The sequence below is a fragment of the Cryptotermes secundus genome, unplaced genomic scaffold (genome assembly GCF_002891405.2).
Source record: "Cryptotermes secundus unplaced genomic scaffold, Csec_1.0 scaffold955, whole genome shotgun sequence".
In the NCBI taxonomy this organism is placed as follows: domain Eukaryota; kingdom Metazoa; phylum Arthropoda; class Insecta; order Blattodea; family Kalotermitidae; genus Cryptotermes; species Cryptotermes secundus.
Genome location: NW_019744422.1, coordinates 3,997 through 26,626, shown reverse-complemented (window position 1 = coordinate 26,626; position 22,630 = coordinate 3,997). Strand labels below are relative to the sequence as shown.

At 40.2% G+C, this 22,630-nt stretch overlaps 2 protein-coding genes across 4 annotated transcripts; both read left to right on the top strand.

Annotated features, from left to right (window-relative positions):
- Positions 1 to 852: 852 nt before the first annotated feature.
- Positions 853 to 14,970, top strand: LOC111874773 (DNA polymerase subunit gamma-1, mitochondrial). 3 transcript variants are annotated; one of them, XM_023870551.2, is made up of 5 exons: positions 855 to 1,123; positions 4,801 to 4,862; positions 8,573 to 12,548; positions 12,850 to 12,923; positions 14,855 to 14,938. In XM_023870551.2, exons 3-4 carry the CDS (start codon positions 8,674 to 8,676, stop codon positions 12,872 to 12,874), a joined length of 3,900 nt encoding a protein of 1,299 aa, XP_023726319.1. In that variant the 5' UTR covers positions 855 to 1,123; positions 4,801 to 4,862; positions 8,573 to 8,673; the 3' UTR covers positions 12,875 to 12,923; positions 14,855 to 14,938. The 3 variants fall into 3 exon arrangements, with proteins under 3 accessions (XP_023726318.1, XP_023726317.1, XP_023726319.1); XM_023870550.2 differs by lacking the exon at positions 12,850 to 12,923 and having other exon boundaries at positions 853 to 1,123; positions 4,801 to 4,857; positions 14,855 to 14,970; XM_023870549.2 differs by lacking the exon at positions 12,850 to 12,923 and having other exon boundaries at positions 853 to 1,123; positions 14,855 to 14,970.
- Positions 14,971 to 14,974: 4 nt separating this feature from the next.
- On the top strand, positions 14,975 to 15,340 carry LOC111874786 (probable RNA-binding protein EIF1AD). Its single transcript, XM_023870577.1, has one exon. It carries the CDS (start codon positions 14,975 to 14,977, stop codon positions 15,338 to 15,340), a length of 366 nt encoding a protein of 121 aa, XP_023726345.1.
- Positions 15,341 to 22,630: the final 7,290 nt, after the last annotated feature.

Sequence of the window (22,630 nt, the reverse complement as noted above, 5' to 3'; positions counted from 1 at the left end):
TCTTACGTTTCTAATGTTGTGTGTATATTATGTCTTATGATGTGTTCTACTCTTGTGGCTGCATGCGTTGTATTGTTGGATGTGACACATAAGAAGAACGACTCCCATGTGGATGATCAATAATACACAGGAATTTAAAATATGACGTATGAGATAATAGGTTATTATTATATAAGGATGTATACAAATTTAATATTGAAGAAAGCAGTCTTCTGGGATTTGGCACCTTGTATATGTGGTGTTAACCGACGTTTCGGAGGAACGTATCGTCTCCATCTTAAGGGTAGAAGGAAAAATATAAGAAATCCGCAAGCGAAGAGACTGTGAGAACCGGTGAAAGCAGGGTCTGCCTCAAATCTTACAAATTTAATATTATTTGTAAATAGTATTTACAAGCAGTGAAATATTTGACGGATCGATACACCTGAAGATGGCAGCATACTGCCGAAACATATAGTGTAGAAGTGGTAAATGAGATTGTATGCACTTGAAGACTGTTAATACATGCACATTATGAAAACGATTACGGTCTGGAATATGACGCTGCGTTATGTGGGAGAGGGACATAATAATTTTTTAGGAAAATGCTGTCCCCTTCTTCGGGGGTTGAAATCGAGACTGTAGGTACCTCTGGTGCCTCAGCCTACTCAGGGCTGGTCATCACGATCCTGACGATCCTGGTAACGAATTTTGTTAATTTTCTGGTATACCAAATCGGTCTTTATTTGCAATATCTGAACAATGAATGACATTACGTTTCACAGCCCACTTACTGGCTTTTCGTAAGGCTTCGTACACGTCTTAATTTTCGATATTGCTTTTCGAATGCAAGTCATGCATCGAAACGCATGAAATAATTTGGCAGACTTTTAACATCCAGTTTGCAGTAATCCGTGGTAGAGAATTATGGAAGTAATTCTTGTCCGTTCTTTTCGTTGTGTATGGCGTTTATGGTGCGTAGATCGTTTCTTCTGTGACTGGCACTGTGTGGATCTGTGGATTTAGTAATCTGTGATAGGGATGGGAGGAGTAGTACAAACAAAGTGACTCAAAGTGAGGAAGTGGAAGTTGTTGGTAGTGTGTTGTCAATGTTTGTGGTTAAGATTAAGTTATTAAGCTAAAGGTAAGTGTAACAAATTAATTTTCGTAAAGCCTGTTTCTTCAGCTGCCATTTTTTGCTGAATGAGTAGCGTAAAATGTCTTACAGTAGAAAAGCATGTGGTTTGGGTTTTTGTGTTATGTCGTGGATCTTATTTAAAAGAACTGTATTCAAGAAATTAAAGGTATAGTGACATGACGCTTGGAAGCAGGAGGAATGGAGACAGAGTAGACTTTAATTACTGGGCAACGGCTCTGTAAACACGTTCCCTAGTCAACGAATAAGCAAGCAACAGTGAAAGGATTTTTAGGGAACGGTGTGTTTTGTTGGGGTCGCCCCGAGGCTATATAACTAGGTTCCTGTGTGGGAGCCGGTCTGTTTCACCCCTTATTGAGGCGGGGTCGAATACCTCCACCGTGACCCTGCGACTCATAGGAGGCGACCGAAAGGGAAGAGCCACATCTGAGACAGTAAAATATGGGAGAAAGACCAGCAGCATATACAAAAGACAGACCCGTCCACTCGTCAGAGAGACAGTAATAAATATCTTCGACACCAAAACTGACTGACTGACTGACTGACTGACTGACTGACCATCGGTCGCAATGTGTCTTTGACTTTGAATTCCATGTGGGTTTGCACCATTGGCAATTTTTCAAGGCACACACCGGTTTGCTATTTACACATGGCTTTCAAAATTCCATACGTATATGATTATATAACATAATTGTGCAGGCAACAACCAGAAGTCATACAAAATCATGATAATGAAAATGTTCGCAATATTGAACAAGGAGAAACCCAACATAGAAAGTATAAGAAGCTTAAACTTGGCAGTGGCCAAGCATATGACCGTTCAAGTGATTAGACTGCCATTGTAGCGGAAGTTACAAGGAATAGGGCATGATCTGCTCTACTAAGCCTGGACTGACAGAGGCACTGTATGTATTTTATATACATTTATTAACATGTTTAACATGTAAAATGTAAATATCCTTTACATTATGATAAATGAATATTAGAGTTAATTTTACCGACCACACAACACGTTTTTCATTTACTGTCACACTACATGTTTCGACCTCAAGAGGTCATCCTCAGGTGTATGAACACAGTTGCACAATCACACGCAATCACATTCGTTTTTCCACTTATTTTGGTCCTGTATCCTGTTCAGGTCCATGCTCAATAATGTGTGTCAAGTTCTTCTTATAAAATATAAGTTAAAAATACAAATGTTAAAAGTTAAAATTTAAAATTTAGTTCACTGTAACTAGTTATATTATTACCACTTGGTTAAAAAGTTCATGAATTAAACTTCGACTCATCACATTGACTGCACTTTCACTTTTGAAGGTCTTGTTGTTCTTCCGCGTCCTCTGTTGTTGGATCCATTATGTTCCTTGTCATGATGGCTACTCTGGATGACAAGGAACGTAATAGATCCAACATCAGAGGACGCGGAAGAACAACAAGACCTTCAAAAGTGAAAGTGCAGTCAATGTGATGAGTTGAAGTTTAATTCATGAACTTTTTAACCAAGTGGTAATAATATAACTAGTTACAGTGAACTAAATTTTAAATTTTAACTTTTAACATTTGTATTTTTAACTTATATTTTATAAGAAGAACTTGCCACATATTATTGAGCGTGGACCTGAACAGGATACAGGATCAAAATAAGTGGAAAAACGAATGTGATTGCGTGTGATTGTGCAACTGTGTTCGTACACCTAAGGATGACCTCTTGAGGTCGAAACATGTAGTGTGACAGTAAATAAAAAACGTGTTGTGTGGTCTGTAAAATTAACTCTAATATTGATTAAATACACAACAGGATGCAAGAAACAATTAAATTTATGATAAATGACTTACTACTGCAGGCAATAACTCTGACAAAAGACAGACCTGTCCTCTTGTAATATAGGGCGACCCACAAAAACAAGACCAAAACTGTCAAACAGTAATAAATATCTGGTCATAAGCCCTAGATTGGGCTCGACACCAAGACTGACTGACTGACCGTCAGTTGAAAATGTGACTTCGACTTTGAGGCGGGTTCAAATACCACCAGCATAGCCCTGGGAGTCATAGAAGGTGACGAGAAAAGAATCCATTGCCTGGGGGTATAACTGGGCTACCCTGTTCATGGAGGGCACAAATACAGGGACCCGGCCCTCTAGGTTGTAGGAGTCTTGAATGTGAGGCAGTAAAATACGGTCATGAGTCCCTTGGAACTCAGACCCAAGAATGACTGCACTGGTATGGGCCAGCAGCAATTGTAAACAACAGATCCATCCCCTCATTAGAAAGGGTGTTACATAATGACTGTAACTGCAAGTGTTAAGTTGAAAGAAAGAATACAGGTCTTGAGGGGCTTGGCATCAAGATGAACTGATTGGCAGTAAACCACCAGTCGTAAAGTAACTCTTACTCTGAGAGTTAGTTGAGAAGTGGCAGTGGAGAAGAGATGACAAAGAGATAGTTGGTAGCTGCAGAAAAGAATTGGATTGATAGTTCTGGACTTGGCAGTTGGCAGGTGATTAAGGAATTGAGAGAGTAAGTTGAGGTTTGGCAGTTCAGTTAGCTGAAAGTCAGCCTGTGAAAAGAAGACTTAGCATGTGATCTATAAAGTGTATAGATTAATGATAGTGCAATAATTAATTGTAATTATGAGTTATATGTTAAAGTGGTCAGTAAACCCAATATGCAGTCCATACCCTGTCTACAGTCACACATAGTGACATATTTCTCTATTGTAGCAAGTTTTCTGGTTGACTCCCTTGGAACACATCGTGGGGCCCGGGAAAAGATAGACAAATCCCACCCCATCTCATCTTTTTAAATTGTTGATGATGTGTGAGGGGGAGGTGCAGCGATTTAACACATTGTTAGAACAGAGGTGGTATCAGCATAAAGAGCCGTAGGTTGACCATTTGCCTGCCACACTGTACATTTTAATATTTTTTTGCTGCTTCTCTTGACTGGCTATTTCAACAGAATGTTTTTTTTTTACAAATATAAATCACTCCGTCCAGTGTGACCTGTAAGTTTTTTACTACATGAAAACTTAACACCCTTACATGTTTCCGTCTCTGTGGACCATCTTCAGAGGGCAAACATCACTACAAATAGGAAACCACCATCACATAAGTTGTTTAGACGTAAAGTACGTACACTTATATGCTACAAAACATAGTACACAAAATAGAACATTTAACAAACACAGCAGTTTCCTGGGAATGTAAAGTTTTTTAAAAAATTGTATAAAATTTCTTGATGCTATTAAAAAACTTATGTATTGTCATTAATTAAAATTCGTAAACCATGCAGGCTCATGTTCGTACTCCCATCGTCCCTCTTATATGGGGCAAATATTGTGCCACCTGGCTATCTTGATGTGGAGGTTCTTTATATCGTCCAGGGTTTGCTCGTGGCTGCTGTGCTGTTTCCACTGTTTTTTTTTGTTCACCACAAATTGTATCTGGTCAAAACAACTCTGACATATCATAGAATGACTCCCATCACATAATAAAAGTGATCCTATTATTCGGTACCATGTTGTGCAAGGCCTCTTCACGACAGCTGGCAGAGCATTGGCATGATTTTAAGGACAGAGTTAATTAACAGCATTTTGCAGTTAAGAACTCTGAACATAGTAGTGTAATAATTAACACTTCTGTCTTCATTTCTCTTTTCAGAAGGGTTGATTCAAGTCAAGCTGTTGTATTTCTAAATCCACTGGTCCACTGCCAAATGTACAGTAAGTTAGAGTAGTGTAATGTGTAGGATTAGCTTAGTGATATTGATGTATTAGGTATTGGATTGCTAAAAATCTATAAGACAGTAGCCATATTAAAATTAAGCCATGCATTATTTTGTTACAGAAAGCAGGTATACTGTTTCATTATGTTTACATTCACACTGCTAAATAAATCTTATACAGCTGGTACACTACTTTCATAAATAGTTGTTTCTTGGAAAGTTATATAGCCCTTATTCAGTTGACTATTCTCTTTGTGTGTGTGTAATTTTGACTACTAGCCATAGAATGAGGTCATATGCTGTGTTGTGTAAACTTTCCTCTTTGATAGGTTTTATAATATGATAAATTTATTTTTACAAATTAGAAGGAATTATTTTGGTGTAGTAGCATGAATTTTATGTTTCAAGCTTTCTGACTCAGGCATGTCACTCATAATTTTCCAAATTTGTATATGCCTGGGACTTTGGTATACAGACAGGCTAGGGCAAGGAGATTGGAGTCAGTCCATAGAGGCCCAAGGTTGGTTGAGTGCTAATACTGAAGAGAAAAGCTTTTAAAACTATTTATTGCAAGAAAATAATACACTTTGAAATTAAACGTTCATGGACTAGATATGACTGGCAATAAGAGAGTGATTTTGGAAGCAGCTTGGTGTAGTATATTGTTGGCACATTTGCTCAAAGGAAGAACTGTGAAGCCAGCAGAGACAGCTGTTGCCAGGGAATGGCTCAGTATGCGTCACGTGATGAGCTGTTGGAAGCAGTGTTTTCTCTGCTGGATTCTTGAGTGGCTGCAGTACTTTTCATTGCAAGTTTTAATATTTATATGTACAATTTTCCATGTGCCACTGGTTTCTGCAGCAGTCTGATCATCTGAAGGTGCTATGAGAACTTCCATTCTTGTTGAGAATGAGGTTTTTCACAGTTATATGCCTTGTGCAGAATGTACAGTATACACAGTAAGAGAGTATGTGACATGACTTGCTGTATGGTGGTTCTTTTACTCCTATCATCTAATTTCATTTTCAGATTCAGTGATTTTAAAGCCTACAGTTTTTGAATCACTGAAATTTGATTCCATATTCTTGAATGTCATATTCAGAGGTAACTTGCTTAAATTAATTTTGATGCTTAGATATTCACAGCAGTCAAAATGTAAAGACTCCTGTGAAAGTAAATCTCTTTACATGGTTGTATCCACTGTTGAGGTAACACTGATCTGCAGTAGTGCAGAGATATTCCCTTTACAACCTGCATTTATCTTTGGTTTTTGCACTCCACTTGTTACTGTGGCATGTAGACCTGTTGGAAGCAGCAACAGAGGAACAGTGTTAGTTAAAGTCATTTGAGAGTTGGTGTAGCTGAGGCCAGGGACAGTTTGGGAACCCAGAATAAGGGGAATGTCTGCCATTGGAAGTCACTTCTGAGCAGTGGCTAGGGAAAACTGAAGAGACTTTATGTGTGCTTGAGAAGACTTTATATTTTCTGTAGTTACAGTGATCTCTAGAGTGTGTATCTCACACTCTTGTAGTTATTTGTAGTTCTGTAGGAGCTGAATAAATCCAGTTACCAATCCAGACCTTCATAATGTATATGTATTAACAGTCTTCAAGTGCATACAATCCCATTTACCACTTCTACAGTACATGTTTCGGCAGTATGCTGCCATCTTCAGGTGTATCGATCCGTCAACTATTTCACTGCTTGTAAATACTATCTACAAATAATATTAAATTTCTATACATCCTTATATAATAATAATGTTTATGTATTTAAAACTTGTTAAAACCTATTATCTCATTCGTCATATTTTAAATTCGTGTGAATTATTGATCATCCACATGGGAGTCGTTCTTCTTATGTTTCTAATGTTGTGTGTATTATGTCTTATGATGTGGCTTATGATCCAACATTGTTGGATGTGTCTTGTCTTTAGTCACTCTAAAACTATGACAGTACAACATCAGTGTGTTCCCTACCAGAATGAAGCATGGTTTTATTGTGAGTAACTAAGTCTACCCATATAGTTTTCCTAATTTCTGCCAATTTTGTGTCACAGCTTCTGAGCAAATGTTTTTTAGGCTTGAATAGTTTCACAACACGTGATACTTGTCAGTGGCTAGGTAGGCTGTTACTGCTTACATACAAAAGAACATGAAACTAAAGTTCTGCAGTCTTCCACTTCAATGTCACTGTCCATAAAGTACAGGGAGATCAAAAAGTCATGCACGTCAAAATAAAGTTGTTATAAATTGTATTGCAGTTAATATAATTATATCTCCTACCGCTAGATGGTACTGTAGGAGTACTAACAACGAGTAGAAATGCCATCTGTTGTGTATTGGTCATATGACATCTGCAGTATAGCTGTGTTTATTGTGTGACAGACATAGTGTTTTCCCAAGAACAATGAGTTTTCATTGTGGAACTTTATTTCGCCAGTCCTTATGCACATGTCGCAGACGTGTTTCATCGGAAATATCCGGATTCTGCAGTTCTTAACAACTCGATAACGAGAATAATCAACTGATTTCGGGTATGTGGATCAGTTTCAGATAAGAGATGTCTAAAAGGATATAGAGTGTGCTTCCCCTACTAACACCAAGATTCAGACTCATATCGCGGATATGGTCAACTATGCAACCTACTGAATAGGGGTTGAATGCTAATATTGAAGAGAAAAGCTAAGCAGTCTGCTTACTACAAGAACAGTTTGAAATCAAACCTATGAATTTGACTGAACTCCACTGTCTAATCTCAGTCAGCACCAACTTTCATACTTGGAATAGGGCTCCATCAGACATGGACTAGATAGCATACAAATGAAGAATATTTTGTAGGCAGGTTGGAGTAATATAAGAGTATATTCTGCTTAAGAAGCTGCCTGACCTTCTAAGGTATTCCAAAATGTTTTAGAAAGCATTCCTTAAATCTGGTAGTCCTCCATTGGTGGTATTTGTAACTCTGTATTTTGCTATGATCTGTTTGTTACCTATCATTGCTAGCAGGCAGTACAACTTGTTTCTAAGTGTAGTTTGTTTGGAAATATCATCACCAGGGAAGGAGAGCAGTTACATAATGAAGGAACCAATGAAGGAACCTAATAGCTCAAATGCAGTGTATACGTGTATAGTATGTTTACCTCATGTCCTTGTATGACTATTCCATTTCAGTTTTAAGAGCATAATATCTCTAAAATATGCTTAACAATATGCCATATAACCATTTTTATATTAACAGAGCAGTCATATGGATACCAAAGCTTATGCACATATATAAGGGTGCTATGCTACAAGCCGAAAAGTCGCGGGTTCTATGCCTGATGTCATTAGAATTTAACTTGACCTAATCCTTCCAGCCACACTATGGCCGTGAGGTTGACTCATCCTCTAACAGAAATAAGTACGAGGAATCTTCCTAGGGGCAATGTGCAGCCAGCATGTAAGGTTGACAACTTCACCGCCATCTGTGAGCTGATTGGAAAATATGGGAGCCTCGACATCTCACAACCCTTTGGGCCTCCACAGCATATTACAAGGATAGCTTTACTTTTTTATGCACATATAATGAGAATATTTAAGGTAGTGCTCTTCTCTTTAGCAGTCTTTTTTTTTTGTCCTCATCAAAAAATTGCCTTTTGTCTAATTTAATCCTGTAATAATATCTGTATAAGATTATGTTAATCCAGTATCTACGCTGCTGTTGCAGTTACATCATGATATTGCTTCGTCAAGAAATTGAAGTTGGTCAGGAACAAATATTCTGAATCAGATATTTGTGGTGCATGAAGAATTATCAGCTTCCACCCCATGTTAGGGAATCGCAGCTGTTTTTTGAGAGGCCAGTTTGTTTCTGAACATTCTCACATTGCTTCATCATTGCGATATGTGTGGAATGTGGGTGATCCGCCGAAAGTCAGTGGTGGACAGATGAAAGAGAAAGTTAGAAGTCTGTCAGAGACTTTTCCAGTAGCAGATCAAAATATAACCTTACCAGAAAACGTAGCTACTCATCATAAATTAAATGTTCAAAGAAGTAGCAAACTTGCTGCAGTCAGAAGTCTCGAGTTGGCTTTGTCTGAATGCATACCCCATAGTGTCAGCACCTTATCTGAAACTCCAAAAAGAGTTGAACCAAAGATGACTGCCAACCATGGATCTAGTAGACAGAAATTCAGTGGATCCATTGAGAGTCCCCCTGTTAAGAAGAGAAAGGAACTAAAACATGGCACAAAAAAAATTCATAAAGATAATGAGAGAAGTAAATGTGACATGAAAGAAAGAATGGAGAAATTAGATAAAGCACCAAGGATAAATGAAGTGAAAATACAGATGTTATCAAAAGGCTTGTTTCAGCAGCTATTTGGAAATGAGAATTGTATAAGGCCAACTGAAAAACAAGTTTTAAGGGCGCAAGAAGAACTGGAAAAACATGAACTTCTTTCATCAGAGAAGGCCTGTGTGGAAGATGTTAACTTCAAACTTCCTCCCTTAGAGGGTGGTAATCTGCAGAACCACTTCTATATAATAGGTGAACAACAAAGTCGCCCATATAGAATTCTTCTTGAAGACCTGGTTGGTCACCTACCAGAAGCACCGAAAGAATGGCTTCTTCAGCCAGGTTGGACGAAGTACAGTAAAGATATATCTCCTCAATTAGTCCCCTTTCCAGAGGAAGATGCACTTGTGTTTGATGTGGAAGTTTGCCGTTCTGCAGGAGAGGCAGCAACTATAGCCACAGCTGTTAGTCCTCATGCGTGGTATGCTTGGGTGAGCGATGCAGTCATTAGTGGCAGCAGTGGGACTGTTGGACGACATTATTCAACCAAAGACTTGATTCCATTAGAGAGTGGCCCTCTGCAGCGGGGTGTAGGTCATGGGATTAGTAAACAAAGAGTGGTAGTTGGACACAATGTTTCATATGATCGAGCCCGAATAAAAGAACAGTATTGGCTTGAAAGTACTGGTATGCGATTTGTTGATACCATGTCACTTCATGTGTGTGTTAGTGGAGTGACAAGTTACCAGAGAGCACTTCTGAAATCATCTGTAGCAAATGCTGATGAGTTAGATGTGGAAGCTAACAAGGAAGATGAAGAATGGCGAAATTATAGTTCTCTTAACAGTTTGAGTGAGGTTCACAAATTGTACTGTGGAACAGCTCTGGATAAGATGACAAGGGATGTATTCATTAATGGCACACTAGAAGATGTTGTCAGGCAGTTTCAGACCGTGATGCAGTACTGTGCTGCAGATGTTATTGCCACTCATAACATTATACGAGAATTGTTACCTCTTTTCCTCTCCCGTTTCCCTCATCCTGTTTCATTAGCTGGAATGTTGGAGCTTAGTACTGCCTATCTGCCAATCAATTCTAATTGGAATCGTTACTTGACAGATGCCCAACAGACCTTTGATGATTTGGACAGTGAAGCAAGATTTTTATTGGCCCGGCGAGCAGATGAGGCTTGTCAAATGCTGCATGAGAATAGGTATCGTGAAGATCTCTGGATGTGGGATCAAGATTGGAGTACTCAAGAGTTAAAGCTTAAGAAGTCTGTTATCAAGGGAAACAAAGAAATTGATTCTAATAAGCAGAGCTCCCAGAATTCACATGACAGGGTTCAGGAATTAAATGGCAATGAGAATTCAAGGAGGAATACAAGCAGAAACAGTCGTAACCTACAAGATATGCACACATCTAATGAAATTGGAGGAAATAGTCCAAACCATTATATTGACAAAGACAGTCTTAATGAAATCGAAAAGTTAAGTGATAAGTTTGATTATCTCACAGAAACCAAAAAACTGCTTCCTGCTAAAATGCCACATCTTCCTGGCTACCCAACGTGGTATAAGAAACTGTGCCCTAAGTCAAGTGCACCTGACTGGGCTCCTGGACCTCAGCTTATTAGTACATCCATGCAGATCACACCAAAGCTGCTATGTCTCACATGGGAATCTTATCCATTGCATTATGTGCGAGGGCACGGCTGGGGATTCCTAGTTCCATATCGTACTAGCATTGATAATGTGAGTGACACATCCCCACAATTTCCTCTCAAAAAGCTCCTAGAAAAATTCCCCATTCCTGGTGAAAGCCGTTTAATTGCAGGAGCTAATGAGAGTGAGGCTGCTCTTTTAAACCTCCGTCAGGCTGTAGAGGCTAATGTGTCAGCAAGAGCTTTCAATAAGATCAGGAGGAGAGATGAGATTCCAAATTGGTACAGAGGCACTGGTGTCTGGTGCAGTGTAGATGTAGGGGATTGTTGTTGGTTCTTGAAACTTCCCCATAAAGATGGGAGCAGTCACAGAGTTGGTAATCCCTTGGCTAAGGATTTTCTTAACAAGTTTTCTGAGAATGTATTGGCTGGTGCTGATGCAGGAGCAGAGAAAGTTCTGGCAATTGGGCGAATGTTATCATACTGGAGAAACAATCGAGATCGTATTGAACAACAACTTGTAGTGTGGTTGGGAATGCGAGACCTACCACGATCACTGCATGAATTGGATACTGAATTTGGTGCTATAATACCACAAGTGGTGGTCTGTGGGACACTAACACGTCGAGCTGTGGAACCAACGTGGATGACAGCTTCAAATGCTCACAAGGAAAGGATTGGTTCAGAATTGCGTGCCATGGTGCAAGCTCCACCAGGTTATAGCATTGTTGGTGCCGATGTGGATTCTCAAGAATTGTGGATAGCATCTGTAATTGGAGATGCCCACTTTGCAAAAATGCATGGGGCTACACCATTTGGTTGGATGACACTCAGTGGCAGGAAAGCAGATGGAACTGACATGCATAGTGTTACAGCAAAAGCTGTGGGCATTTCAAGAGACCATGCGAAGGTGATCAATTATGCTCGAATCTATGGTGCTGGTCAGCAGTTTGCTGAAAGACTTTTGAAGCAGTTCAACCCAGCGATGTCAGATAATGAAGCCAAAGGAAAGGCTAGCAAAATGTTCACACTGACCAAAGGGAAGCGAAAGTTCCGACTTAAGGAATCATATTGTGATATTTTCGAAGATCGCGTGTATACAATGACAGAAGCATTGAAACTTAGTGCCAAACATGGTGTCATTTTGGAAGAAATGTTTGAGAACCCTCAGTGGACTGGTGGCACAGAGTCAGCTATGTTCAACTGCCTGGAAGAGATTGCAAACAGCAAAGAACCTGTAACACCATTCCTTGGTGGACGTTTAAGCCGTGCTCTAGAGCCAAAGGATGGCGTGGATGATCGTTACCTGCCAACACGTGTAAACTGGGTTGTTCAAAGTGGTGCTGTGGATTTCTTACATCTCATGTTGGTTAGCATGCGTTGGCTGCTTGATACTCGAACCCGATTTTGCATCAGTTTTCATGATGAAGTTCGATACCTCGTGCCAGATGAACAGAAATATCAAGCTGCTCTTGCCTTACATGTGACCAACCTATTAGTTCGTGCATTCTTTGCGCGACAGTTGGGTCTGTATGATTTGCCACAGTCTGTAGCATTCTTTGCCTCAGTGGAAGTGGACACAGTTCTTAGAAAGGAGGCACATCAGGACTGTTGCACACCATCAAACCCACATGGCCTTAGCAGAGGCTATGGCATACCTCAGGGAGAATCTCTGGATATCTACCAGGCACTGCATAAAGCTGGTGGAGGCCTGAAAGTTGCTAACGAGAGATTAAAGAAGAGGTAGTAGTGCATACTTTAACATATTGTAATTAATATAAGAAAATTTTAATGATTTTTTATTACTAATGAACTATCTAATGCCTGACTTTAAATAAGATATTTTTTGCACATAATCAGAAGTTGTAGATTTTGTTGTTGAGGCCATTTCAGTTTACGTTAGTACACATTAGCTCTTCAGTAGAAGAAAACAGAGTTAGTGGTATTAACATTGGAGTAACAGATTGTGGTAATGATGTAGTGACATGAACAGATGTGTGTAGCAACACCAGCTAATGATGTCTTTGCGTGGTCTTTCTTGCAGACCTGCTGATATCACTGAAGTTTAAAAAGGACAGCTGAGTAATACCAAAGAATATATCCCTTCATCAGTAAAAGGCAAGAAAGAATTTGTCTCCACTTAACAAGAAAATGGGGGCACGGTAGTGTAGTTGGTTGAGGCACTATGCCACAAGCCGGAAGGTCGCGGGTTCAAGTCCCGATGAGGTCTTTGGATTTTTTCAATTGACTTAATCCTTCCAGCCGCACTATGGCCCTGGGGTCGACTCAGTCTCTAACAGAAATGAGTACCAGGAATATTCTTGAAATGTTCTTGGGGGTAAAGGCCAGCCGGTGCATAGGACTGACAGCCTTGTCGCCATCTATGAGCCAGTTGTCTAGAAAATGTAGGAACCTCAACATCTCACAACCCTATAGGCCTCCATGACATGTTACAGGATACCTTTACTTTTTACTTTTTAACAAGAAAATTACCTTGCCATCTAATGATGGTGAAAATTTTATTGAAAATTCTACAAGAGAAGTTCATGTTCAGTAACTTCAGAGGAAAATTATTTGTCCTCTTTGGGAAATGTATTGTTTGAATGAAGAGATTATGAATTATTTGAAGATGTTGAAAGATTCAAATTGCATAATTTTACTTTAATTGAAGATTTTCACGTGTCCAGAATTAAAGCTTTACATAGATATGCATAAGCATTTTGGCTAAAGGTCTGAGGATGTAAGCCTCATAGCATACAGACAAGTCACAATCCATGACACACAACTTGGTGTCCATGCATAAATGTTTACAGGTTTATGTTTTTAACCCTTCCTGCCATGGATAGGTAGGCGCAGAAGTTCTGAATTTTATCGTGCTCTGAATGGAACTACTGGGAGAGATTGCTAAGGGTGACAGAGATTTGAATCAGAAATAATGATTTATTCTTTTGTTGAGGTTCAGAGGATTAATTTGTGACATAGATAATGATAATACAGTAAGAGGAGCAAGGGTCACACACAAACTAACTCTGAGGGAAGCCACTAGACCTGTATTTCATAAAGAGATGACTTGCAGATTGCTTAGTTTTCTGTTAGTGTTGATCTCCTCTTGCTCCAGTACGAGAGCCTTTCTTTTAACTTTGTTATTAATACTTTTCCATATCTCCAAAAGACTGGAGCCTGCATTTTGTTTTACTTTAGTCAGTGCAGTGATTTGGTGTTGTACCTTACCACAGGCAGCTCCTCACTGCATAACTTCAGGTTCCATCTCAGGTGACTTTGTGTGATGTTAAAAATGTGGATCAAATAACAATCAGTTGGGTGTTTTTCCAAGTTTCTTCACTTTTCCCTTGCTGATCATTATTTCACCATTGCTGCATACTAATCTGTCATTGCTCTCAGGTGTGTGGTAGTCCTGACCAGGCAGCACAGTATCAGGTCCTTATTCTTTTAAAATTAAAATTAAAATGAAAATTTTAAAATTAGAGAATACTGAAGTTTTTTTCGCTTTACTAGGAGCACTAGTTGGGACAGGGTGGCTCAGGGGTCAACACCCAATAAGTAATACAATCCAGGCTTTTTTCCCTGGAGTAAAGTAGCTGAAGACTAGATGACTGCACATGTCCATCATTTGGTGAGTTCTTGACTGTAAAAATATAAAAAAAGATAAAGCTATCCCTGTAACAAGCCATGGAGGCGCCATGGAGTTATAAGATGTCGAAGCTCCCACATTTTCTAGAAATTCAGCTGACAGATGGTGGTGAGGTTGTCAGCTTTATGGGCCAGCCGCCTTTAGCCCCCAGGAAAATTTCTGGTACTCATTTCTGTTAGGGGCTGAGTTGACTCCAGAGCCATAGTGTGTTCTGGAAGGATTAGGTCAATTGAAAAATCCAATGTCCTCATTGGGCATCCAACTCAGACCTTCCTGCTTGTAGCATAGTGCAAGCACAGATGTTAACTTTACTTTTACCATCTTTTAATGGCTTTCCCCTCCTGAGACGTTTTGTTGACGTGTAGTCAGTGATGAATGTCACTTTTGATTTTTCCAGATGTCACGAGCAACTAAAAGGAAGCATGTAATCAAGGAGGTGCTTCTGGATGATTTGGAATTACCAGCAGATAATCAAGAGGTAGTTCGTGTGCTTGCTAGTAGGGGGAATAATCTCCATATGGTTGAAGATGCTGCAGGATCACAGTTCCTCATATCAATGCCAACCAAATTCCGCCATAATGTCTGGATTAAACGTGGTGACTTTGTATTAGTGGAACCAATTGCTGAAGGAGATAAAGTTAAAGCTGAAATAGTTACAATCCTTACATCAGAACATGTGAAGTTTTTCCAGGCTAACCATCGGTGGCCAGAGCAGTTTCAAGAAAGAAAGGACGATGAAGAAAAGGATGTTTTGTTTGTTAATACAAACAGGTTGCAGCAATGTCCTGATGGTAACACCAGTAGCAGTAATAGTAGTGATGGAAGTTGCTCTGATGATGATGATGATGACCACGATGACGACAGAGATACACAAGGCACTTAATTGTCACAATTTTGAAGAACATGTTTGGATATCCTTTCATATTTGAAGTCAAATGTTGACACTTTCTTATCAGGTTTATGCCAGTGTCTTTTACTTACAGAAAAGGTTTGCATAATTATTGCATCCATGTCCTGTATGGTTCATAAGAACATTACCAGCCTCTGGATCTATGCAGTTTAAGATGGATATTTTATTGCACTTCCGTCGTTCTTATTTATAGTAAAATATTGATAAAAAAAATGTAAGCCTTCCAGAGTGTATGTACTTTTATGAAAAGTGACTGGATTCTTAGTTTATGGTTTTTACTGAGGCAAATGGTTAAAGTAAATGTAGGCTTATCTCATTCAGAACACCTTGAATCAATAGGCATTAACATGTGTCTGACAGTGATACACCAAGAAGTAGCAAGTTCTGTATTATTGAAAGTTAGATAATAAGATATGAAGGTACTGAAATTTAATAAAATGTTTTTGGCTGGTGTTGCTAGAAATGCACCTGTTTCTTTGTGTATGAGAGAGAACTCCGTCAGATCTTAAAATAATAATATGGATAAACAAACATGCTGTAAAGAATTGACGATGAAGTATGATGAATCCCTTTTGCTACAGTTACAGTTACATAGTGCTAGTAGATCTACCCAGCATTTCCCAGCAGTAATGTGAACATATAAAAATACAAAATTTGATAATCAAAGTAGCAATGATAGAAGATATTTTGGGTTTTCTCCCATATCCTAGTAACATCAAAAGATATTTCCACCCCCCTTCCAGTAACAATCCCATTGTTCTCAGGATCCCCATGCTTTTCTTTCAGAGGAAATAATGAGGAAATAAGTTGGACTCAAACCTATGTACACTTTCAAGTGCCTGAAACCTCTTTAGGGAGGCTGTCTACGATCATGCCAGATTTGGTCAGAATAAGTGAAATGGTGCATCAGAGATTGTCAACCTAAAATTCTGTTGTTTGTAAGATAACTGAAATTTTTCCACCATTGAGGAATATGGGGTCATTTTTGTTTGGAGGTAGATAATTATGCTGTTTTGTTACTTGTTGCCAAACAGTACAATGGAACTGCCTTGTATTTTCCTCAATTTTTCTATTATTTAACATTCAGTCTCAGTGATCCCAAGTCATAAATTTCTACCCTTCTTAGTTCCACTTTGAGTTCCATTGCTCCCCAAAGAAACCTTAAATGGGGTTCCACAGTAGAACCTCACTTTAAGGTTTTCAGTCGTTTGAAGTTCAGTTTTCTATGATCCCAAGGTAATACAGGAGTTAAATTGTCCCCTATGTCCTCTATTGAGATTGTCGTCTTCAGTTTAATGTTCAAATTGACTGCTCCCAAAAGGAACCATACTTGGGGGGGGGGCATTCATTGGATTATATATAAATTTACAAATTCATATGTGCAAATGCTTACAGAGGTTACAGTTATGTACTTAACACATTCAGTGACTAAGTGAGAATGTGGTCATAGAACTACAAGCAATATTTGTGTATCAAGTTTGAAGACAGTTGACACTGCCATTTAGTAAACGAAATTCATCTGATATTAATCTTTTCACTGTTACATGCTTTTAATGTCTACTATAAAAATTGTTTGCCACAGTGCATACACAGATTTTATTCAAAAGCCTGGCTGCAGTAATTGCCTGTATTAGGTATTTGATAGTCTGTAAAATTGTAAAGGGGTTAACTCCAAAATGAAGGGAAGGTGACATCAAAATAAGAACACAGTTATTTTTTACTGTGTGATCACTTGAGCAGTATCTTTGTAGAATGGAAAGTAAATGTAAGTAAACTGAAGATTATAATGTAAAATGAAACATTAAGATCAAGAATTGGTTATTATGTGATTCCTCTTGGAGTCATTTCTGTACCATTGCTTAGGAATTGGAAAGTACTGAAAATAATATTGTGATGTGTTGCGCTGTGGATAACCCCCCCCCCCCAACCATGACGTGCTAAGCGGAGCCGAAGTTAGCCGAGTCCCAGCATACTGGTCGCTATGCAACGCGAGTCAACAGCGGTGACGTAACTCGGGATGCCGCAGTAAGTACGTAGCGGTAAACAACTCCCAACAGTGTTGCTAGGCTACCGGCTACCACGGCGGCAGACAGCAGTGGTTGCGAGAGACGACGGTAATAACAGTGGTAGCTATTACGTGGCTGTGTTCTGTGTTGTCTGGAACGAGGCTAGATATGGAGCAGCGAAGACTATTCACAGTTAGTTCCGAGCAAGCCTACGAGTCAGTTACAGCTCTCAAGTGAACGAGTTAGTTCTCAAGTTCTTGAGTTATGAGTTACGAGTTAGCCGGGCAGTCAACCAGTCAGTTGTAGTCTAGCCTTCGCAGGCCAAGTAATTGTGAGATTGTAAGAGCGAATGTGAAATAAAATTCGCTATATCCAATAAGGCGTGAAGTTATTTGTCGCATTATACACCCAACACGTGACAATATATAAGAGGCTATTTGAGTGAAAACTGAAAATATCATACTGCCTCACTGCAGTTGACTGTTTCGCACTCTGGCCAGAAGTCATCCCCATCACAGCTGATGTGGCACGCGCCGTACTGACCGGCTGGATATCCATCATGCGGCTTCATTTGCCGCAGACCACTACCGACCAGGGACTTCACTTTGAATCCCAACTCTTCCAATCTCTGGCCAGGCTGTGTCTCATCCAGCTCTCACATACCACCACCCACCACCCCGTAGCTAACAGACTCGTGGAACGCTTCCACTGGATACTGAAGGCAGCCATCATGTGCCACACGGACTAACAGCAGACAGAGGCACTTCTCCTGGTTCTCCTTGGAATCCACATGGCATCCAAAGAGGACCTGCAGGCATCAGTAGCTGAGCTGGTGTACAGCGAGCTCCTAGGAATCCCCAACGAGCTACTTACTCCAACTGCCAACCAAGTGGACCCAGTGCATTGCATCACCGAGCTCCACCAGGTTATGGCTCACCTCAGACCAGTTTCGGTAGTAGGACACAATGCGTGCTGGGCTTAGGAGCCCCATACATTGGCCCCTACCAGGTCCTCTCATGGAGAGAGAAGACACTGCAACTCCTCAGACATGGGAGGGGCATTGCCATGTCTACTGACAGGGTCAAGCAGGCCTACATCCTCAATGGTAATGACCGCTGGAATGAATACCTTCAATCCACCAGTCGATGCAACCTTGGCCATAGCATCATCTATCACTTGGCCACAACCCTTCATACAAACCACACACTCCGGTCATCACATCCATTTCCCCGCCCACTTCAACATCTGAGCAACCATCTCCATGGGTGGGTGATGTTGGGAACCACCCACAGTGAATCGAGCACTACCAAATCAGTGCTTACCACTGCACCTCCAACGCCCAGCAACAGAAGTATAAAGCTGCGGACCTCCGACACTCTAACCTGCATCCAGATAACCCCGCAGCTGCGAGTACTGGTATCAAGCATGGCAGCTGACTCTGTCAGCAATCACCAATGCTCATCAGGCCAGCCAGCAACAGGAGCTTCACCAACCAGACAGCCTTGCCACCACTAGCACCGGCTAGCCCGCTACTGCATCTACATGCTACTGGCATCCTGCTGGCTTGCAGTCACTGGACTGCTGCAAGGAAGAACGCAGTCACTACCTCAGGCAACTCCACTACAAAGGGAGTTTTCATCGGTATTCATCAGGCACGCTCTGCTTCCCCAGTTGTCTGTAATATTCGTTCTAACAACAGTAAACATTTGTTACAGTTTTACATGGTTGTTTCTCTTCACCACCAGATTTTGCATCCCACATGCCCATTACAGCAGTTTTACTTCCACTTGTGAACTATTTCCTGACTCCCTCATAGCATGAAGAGGTTAGGGAGTGTTTTTGCTATATGCTGTCAACATATATTGTACTTCGTACAACTGCTACATTTGTAACAACGTAAGAAGAATTGCCCATCCAAAAATCTTATTGTCAAAAGTACAATGTTCCAACATCATAACATTCATATATGTACTTGGACATCTCCTTGTGGAAAGACGCACAACCAAATTGACCATATTTTGATAGATAGGAGACAGCATTCAAGTATATTTGATGTCCATTCGTTCAGGGCAGCAGATTGTGATACTGACCACTATCTGGTGGTTAGGAAGAGACTAGAAGTGAGAAAACAAACAAAGCACAGAGTTCATATGAGAGATTCAGTTTCAAAAAATTAAACGAGGTAGAGGGTAAAGAGCAGTATCGTGTTGAAATCTCAAATAAATTTGCAGGTTTTGGAAAACTCAGAGGCTGAGGTGGATATTAACAAAGCTGGGGAAACTGTTAGAGGGAATATCAAAATTTGAGCCAAAGATACTCTAGGTTATTATGAACTGAATAAGCATAAGCCATGGTTTGATGAAGGACGTTCAAAATTGCAATGAACAGTAAGAACAAGAAAATTACAGACAGGAGAATAGATGACTTTAAGAAGGGTTACCAAGCTAGAAGTAACTTAGTGAAGAATGGAGTGGTGATCTGCTTGCAGATTCCCACAACATTTTGAATAGATGGAAAAAATTACTCATTTATTGAATGTACATAGGGCAGTGATGTTAGGCAGACAGAAATACATACATCTCAGCTGTTAGTGCCCGATCCTAGTCCTTTTGAGTTTGAAATTGCTATTGCACAGTTGTAAATGTATAAATCGCCAGATAGTGATCAAATTCCAGCATGACTGATTAAAGCATGAAAGAAAACTCCATGATTTTAGTCCGCAAGCAAACTATACCGACCGAGCAACTGCCGCTTGTTGGCGAAGTTAGTGCCAAACTCAGCGGATGGAGGGTGTTGCATGGTCAGCGCAACGAATCCCAAAGGCTGTTAATTTCGGTTTTCTAGACCGGAGCCGCTATTTCCTTGAAATAGCTCCTCAATTATCCTCATTAGGCTGAGTGGACCCAATTCCGGACCCACTACTTCTCAGAAAGAATCTGGTAGCGCCGGGAATCGAACCCGGACCTCTGCATCTGTAGCCACAAACGCTGACCACTTGACCACAGAGGCGATTCTGATTAAAGCATGATGTACAATATTACGTTCCTAGATCCCAAATCTGATTAATTCTTTTTGGAATAAGGAAGAATTACCCACCAAGTGTGGGTTTTGACATAACAGGTTGGGGGCACACTGCTACAAGCCAGAAGGTTGCAGGTTCAAGTCCCGATGAGGTCATTGGATTTTTTTTTTTCAGTTGACCTAATCCTTCTGGCTGCACTATGGCCCTGGGGTCGACTCAGCCTTTAACAGAAATGAGTACCAGGAATTAATTAAATAACTTTCCTGGGGACTAAGCTGCAGCTGGCACGTAAGGCTGACAACCTTACCGCCATCTTTGAGCCGACTGTCTAGATAATGTGGGACCCTTAACATCTCACAACCCTATGGGCCTTCACGGTCTGGTACAGGGATACCTTTACTTTTACTTACTTTGACATAACTGGTCTACTACTGATCAGATATTATGCATTTGTCAGATACTGGAGAAAAAATGAGTGCAGAGACAGTACATCAACTATTCATAGACTTCAAGAAGCCCATGATTAAGTTAGGGGAGAAATATTGTTCAATATTCTCATAGAGTTTGGGGTACCCATGAAACTAGTTAGGCTGATTAGAATGTGTTTAAATGAAACGTATAGTAAAGTTCATATAGGTGAACATTTGTCAGACATTTTCATCTTCGGGATGGTTGAAACAAGGAGATGGTTCATCACCAATGCATTTCAAGTTTGCTTTAGAATATGCCATTAGGAATGTCCGGGAAAACCAGGTGGGGCTGAAATTAAACAGGACACATCAGCTGTTGGTCTGTGCTGATGATGTGAATATACTGGTTGATAATATAGATACCATAAAGAAATACAGACTTTAATTGACGCTAGTATGGTGGTCTAGAAGTAAATACAGGGAAAACAAGGTATGAACATGAACAACCAGGCTAGTGAGCACTACTGAGGCTGCTGAGGCATCAGCTTGGTATCCCCCCCACCAACTCCAAATCCGGTTTTCACGCGCCTGGTACTGGGCTGAAAATAGTTGACATGTTGCTATAATTGCAGGACACGAAACTTCAGCAGAGCTAGAGTGATAAGTCAGTTCGGAGAAATCCCGTTTCAGTTCGTATGGTGCTATATAGTCGAAGTGATGCAAGTTAATGCTACCTCCCACCGTTCAATAAAATAGTAGTGCAAGCGCGTGGTTACAATTTAGTACTCAGCCTCCATCTGTGGAAGAACAGATAACTAAGTACTGTTGCTCTCGCCTTCGCTCCTTGTGCGCGCAGTCCTGCATGGTCTTGCATTGGCCTTGAGTGTGTAGAGACGGAATTATACCTGCCTGATTTTTTTACCCTTTGGGCCATGTCCTTAGCAGCGTGTCCGTAGTGCTGTTATGGCGCTGATAATGTGTGTAGCATTGTGACCTAATCTCCCTTTTCGAGTTACAGTTCCGTAATTGACTGATACGTGCGTTGTCCTTGGACTGGTGCTTGTTTCCTGCGTAACAATGTGAGGTCTCCCCCTTTTAACAATGGAGACAACAAGTGGGTCAAATTAACGTACGTTTAAACACTGACTTCAAGGAGTGCTTACGGCACATACGATTCTTCTTACGCTGAAGTTTTGAGGCCAAACATAATCGTCCCTTATTCCATCTGTTCTGCAGCTCTGAAGGGAAAGTTCTCGCTGGGTTTAATTTATTAAGCAGCACGCCTGGATCTTAAAGATATAGGATGTGGCGATATGGACTGGATTGATCTGGCTCAGGATAGGGAACAGTGGATTATCATAAGCTGACGAGTTGGGTCATTTTGTGATTTGTGTCGAACACTCTTTTTCTACAGTCGACCTTGATGCCTTATATGCTTTTGTAGTGCAAACTTTTGGTAAACACTGATTTGGTTGCTAGTCCAACCAGAATATCTTTGTTTCTCCTGCAGTCTTTCCAGCTATGTTATTTATTTTGCCTGATGAATTTTTCAAACAAGGGAATTCATGATAAACGTAGTTTTTAAATACTGAGGTATGCAGCACAAGTCAGGAACCGGCAAAATTGGTTCGATGCAAGAAATCAGTAATTTAACAGTAATCTCGAGTTTCCAGAAAAAAAAAACATGTCATATATAAAAAGAATTTGCACATAAGTTCAGCCAATTGCGCGTGTCCGCCCGTGTGTTCACACTGTATGCGCTTGATGATGCCCACAGAAATCGTCATTTATTAGGTACTTAAAAATGATTAGGATATGTATAAAG

Excerpts from the sequence above, each read along its gene's own strand:
- LOC111874773 (XM_023870550.2), top strand. The coding sequence starts at position 8,674 with ATGTTAGGGAATCGCAGCTGTTTTTTGAGAGGCCAGTTTGTTTCTGAA. Across the intron at positions 12,549-14,854 it reads AACGAGAGATTAAAGAAGAG|ATGTCACGAGCAACTAAAAG; the intron begins GTAGTAGTGCAT and ends TGATTTTTCCAG.
- LOC111874786 (XM_023870577.1), top strand. The coding sequence starts at position 14,975 with ATGGTTGAAGATGCTGCAGGATCACAGTTCCTCATATCAATGCCAACC.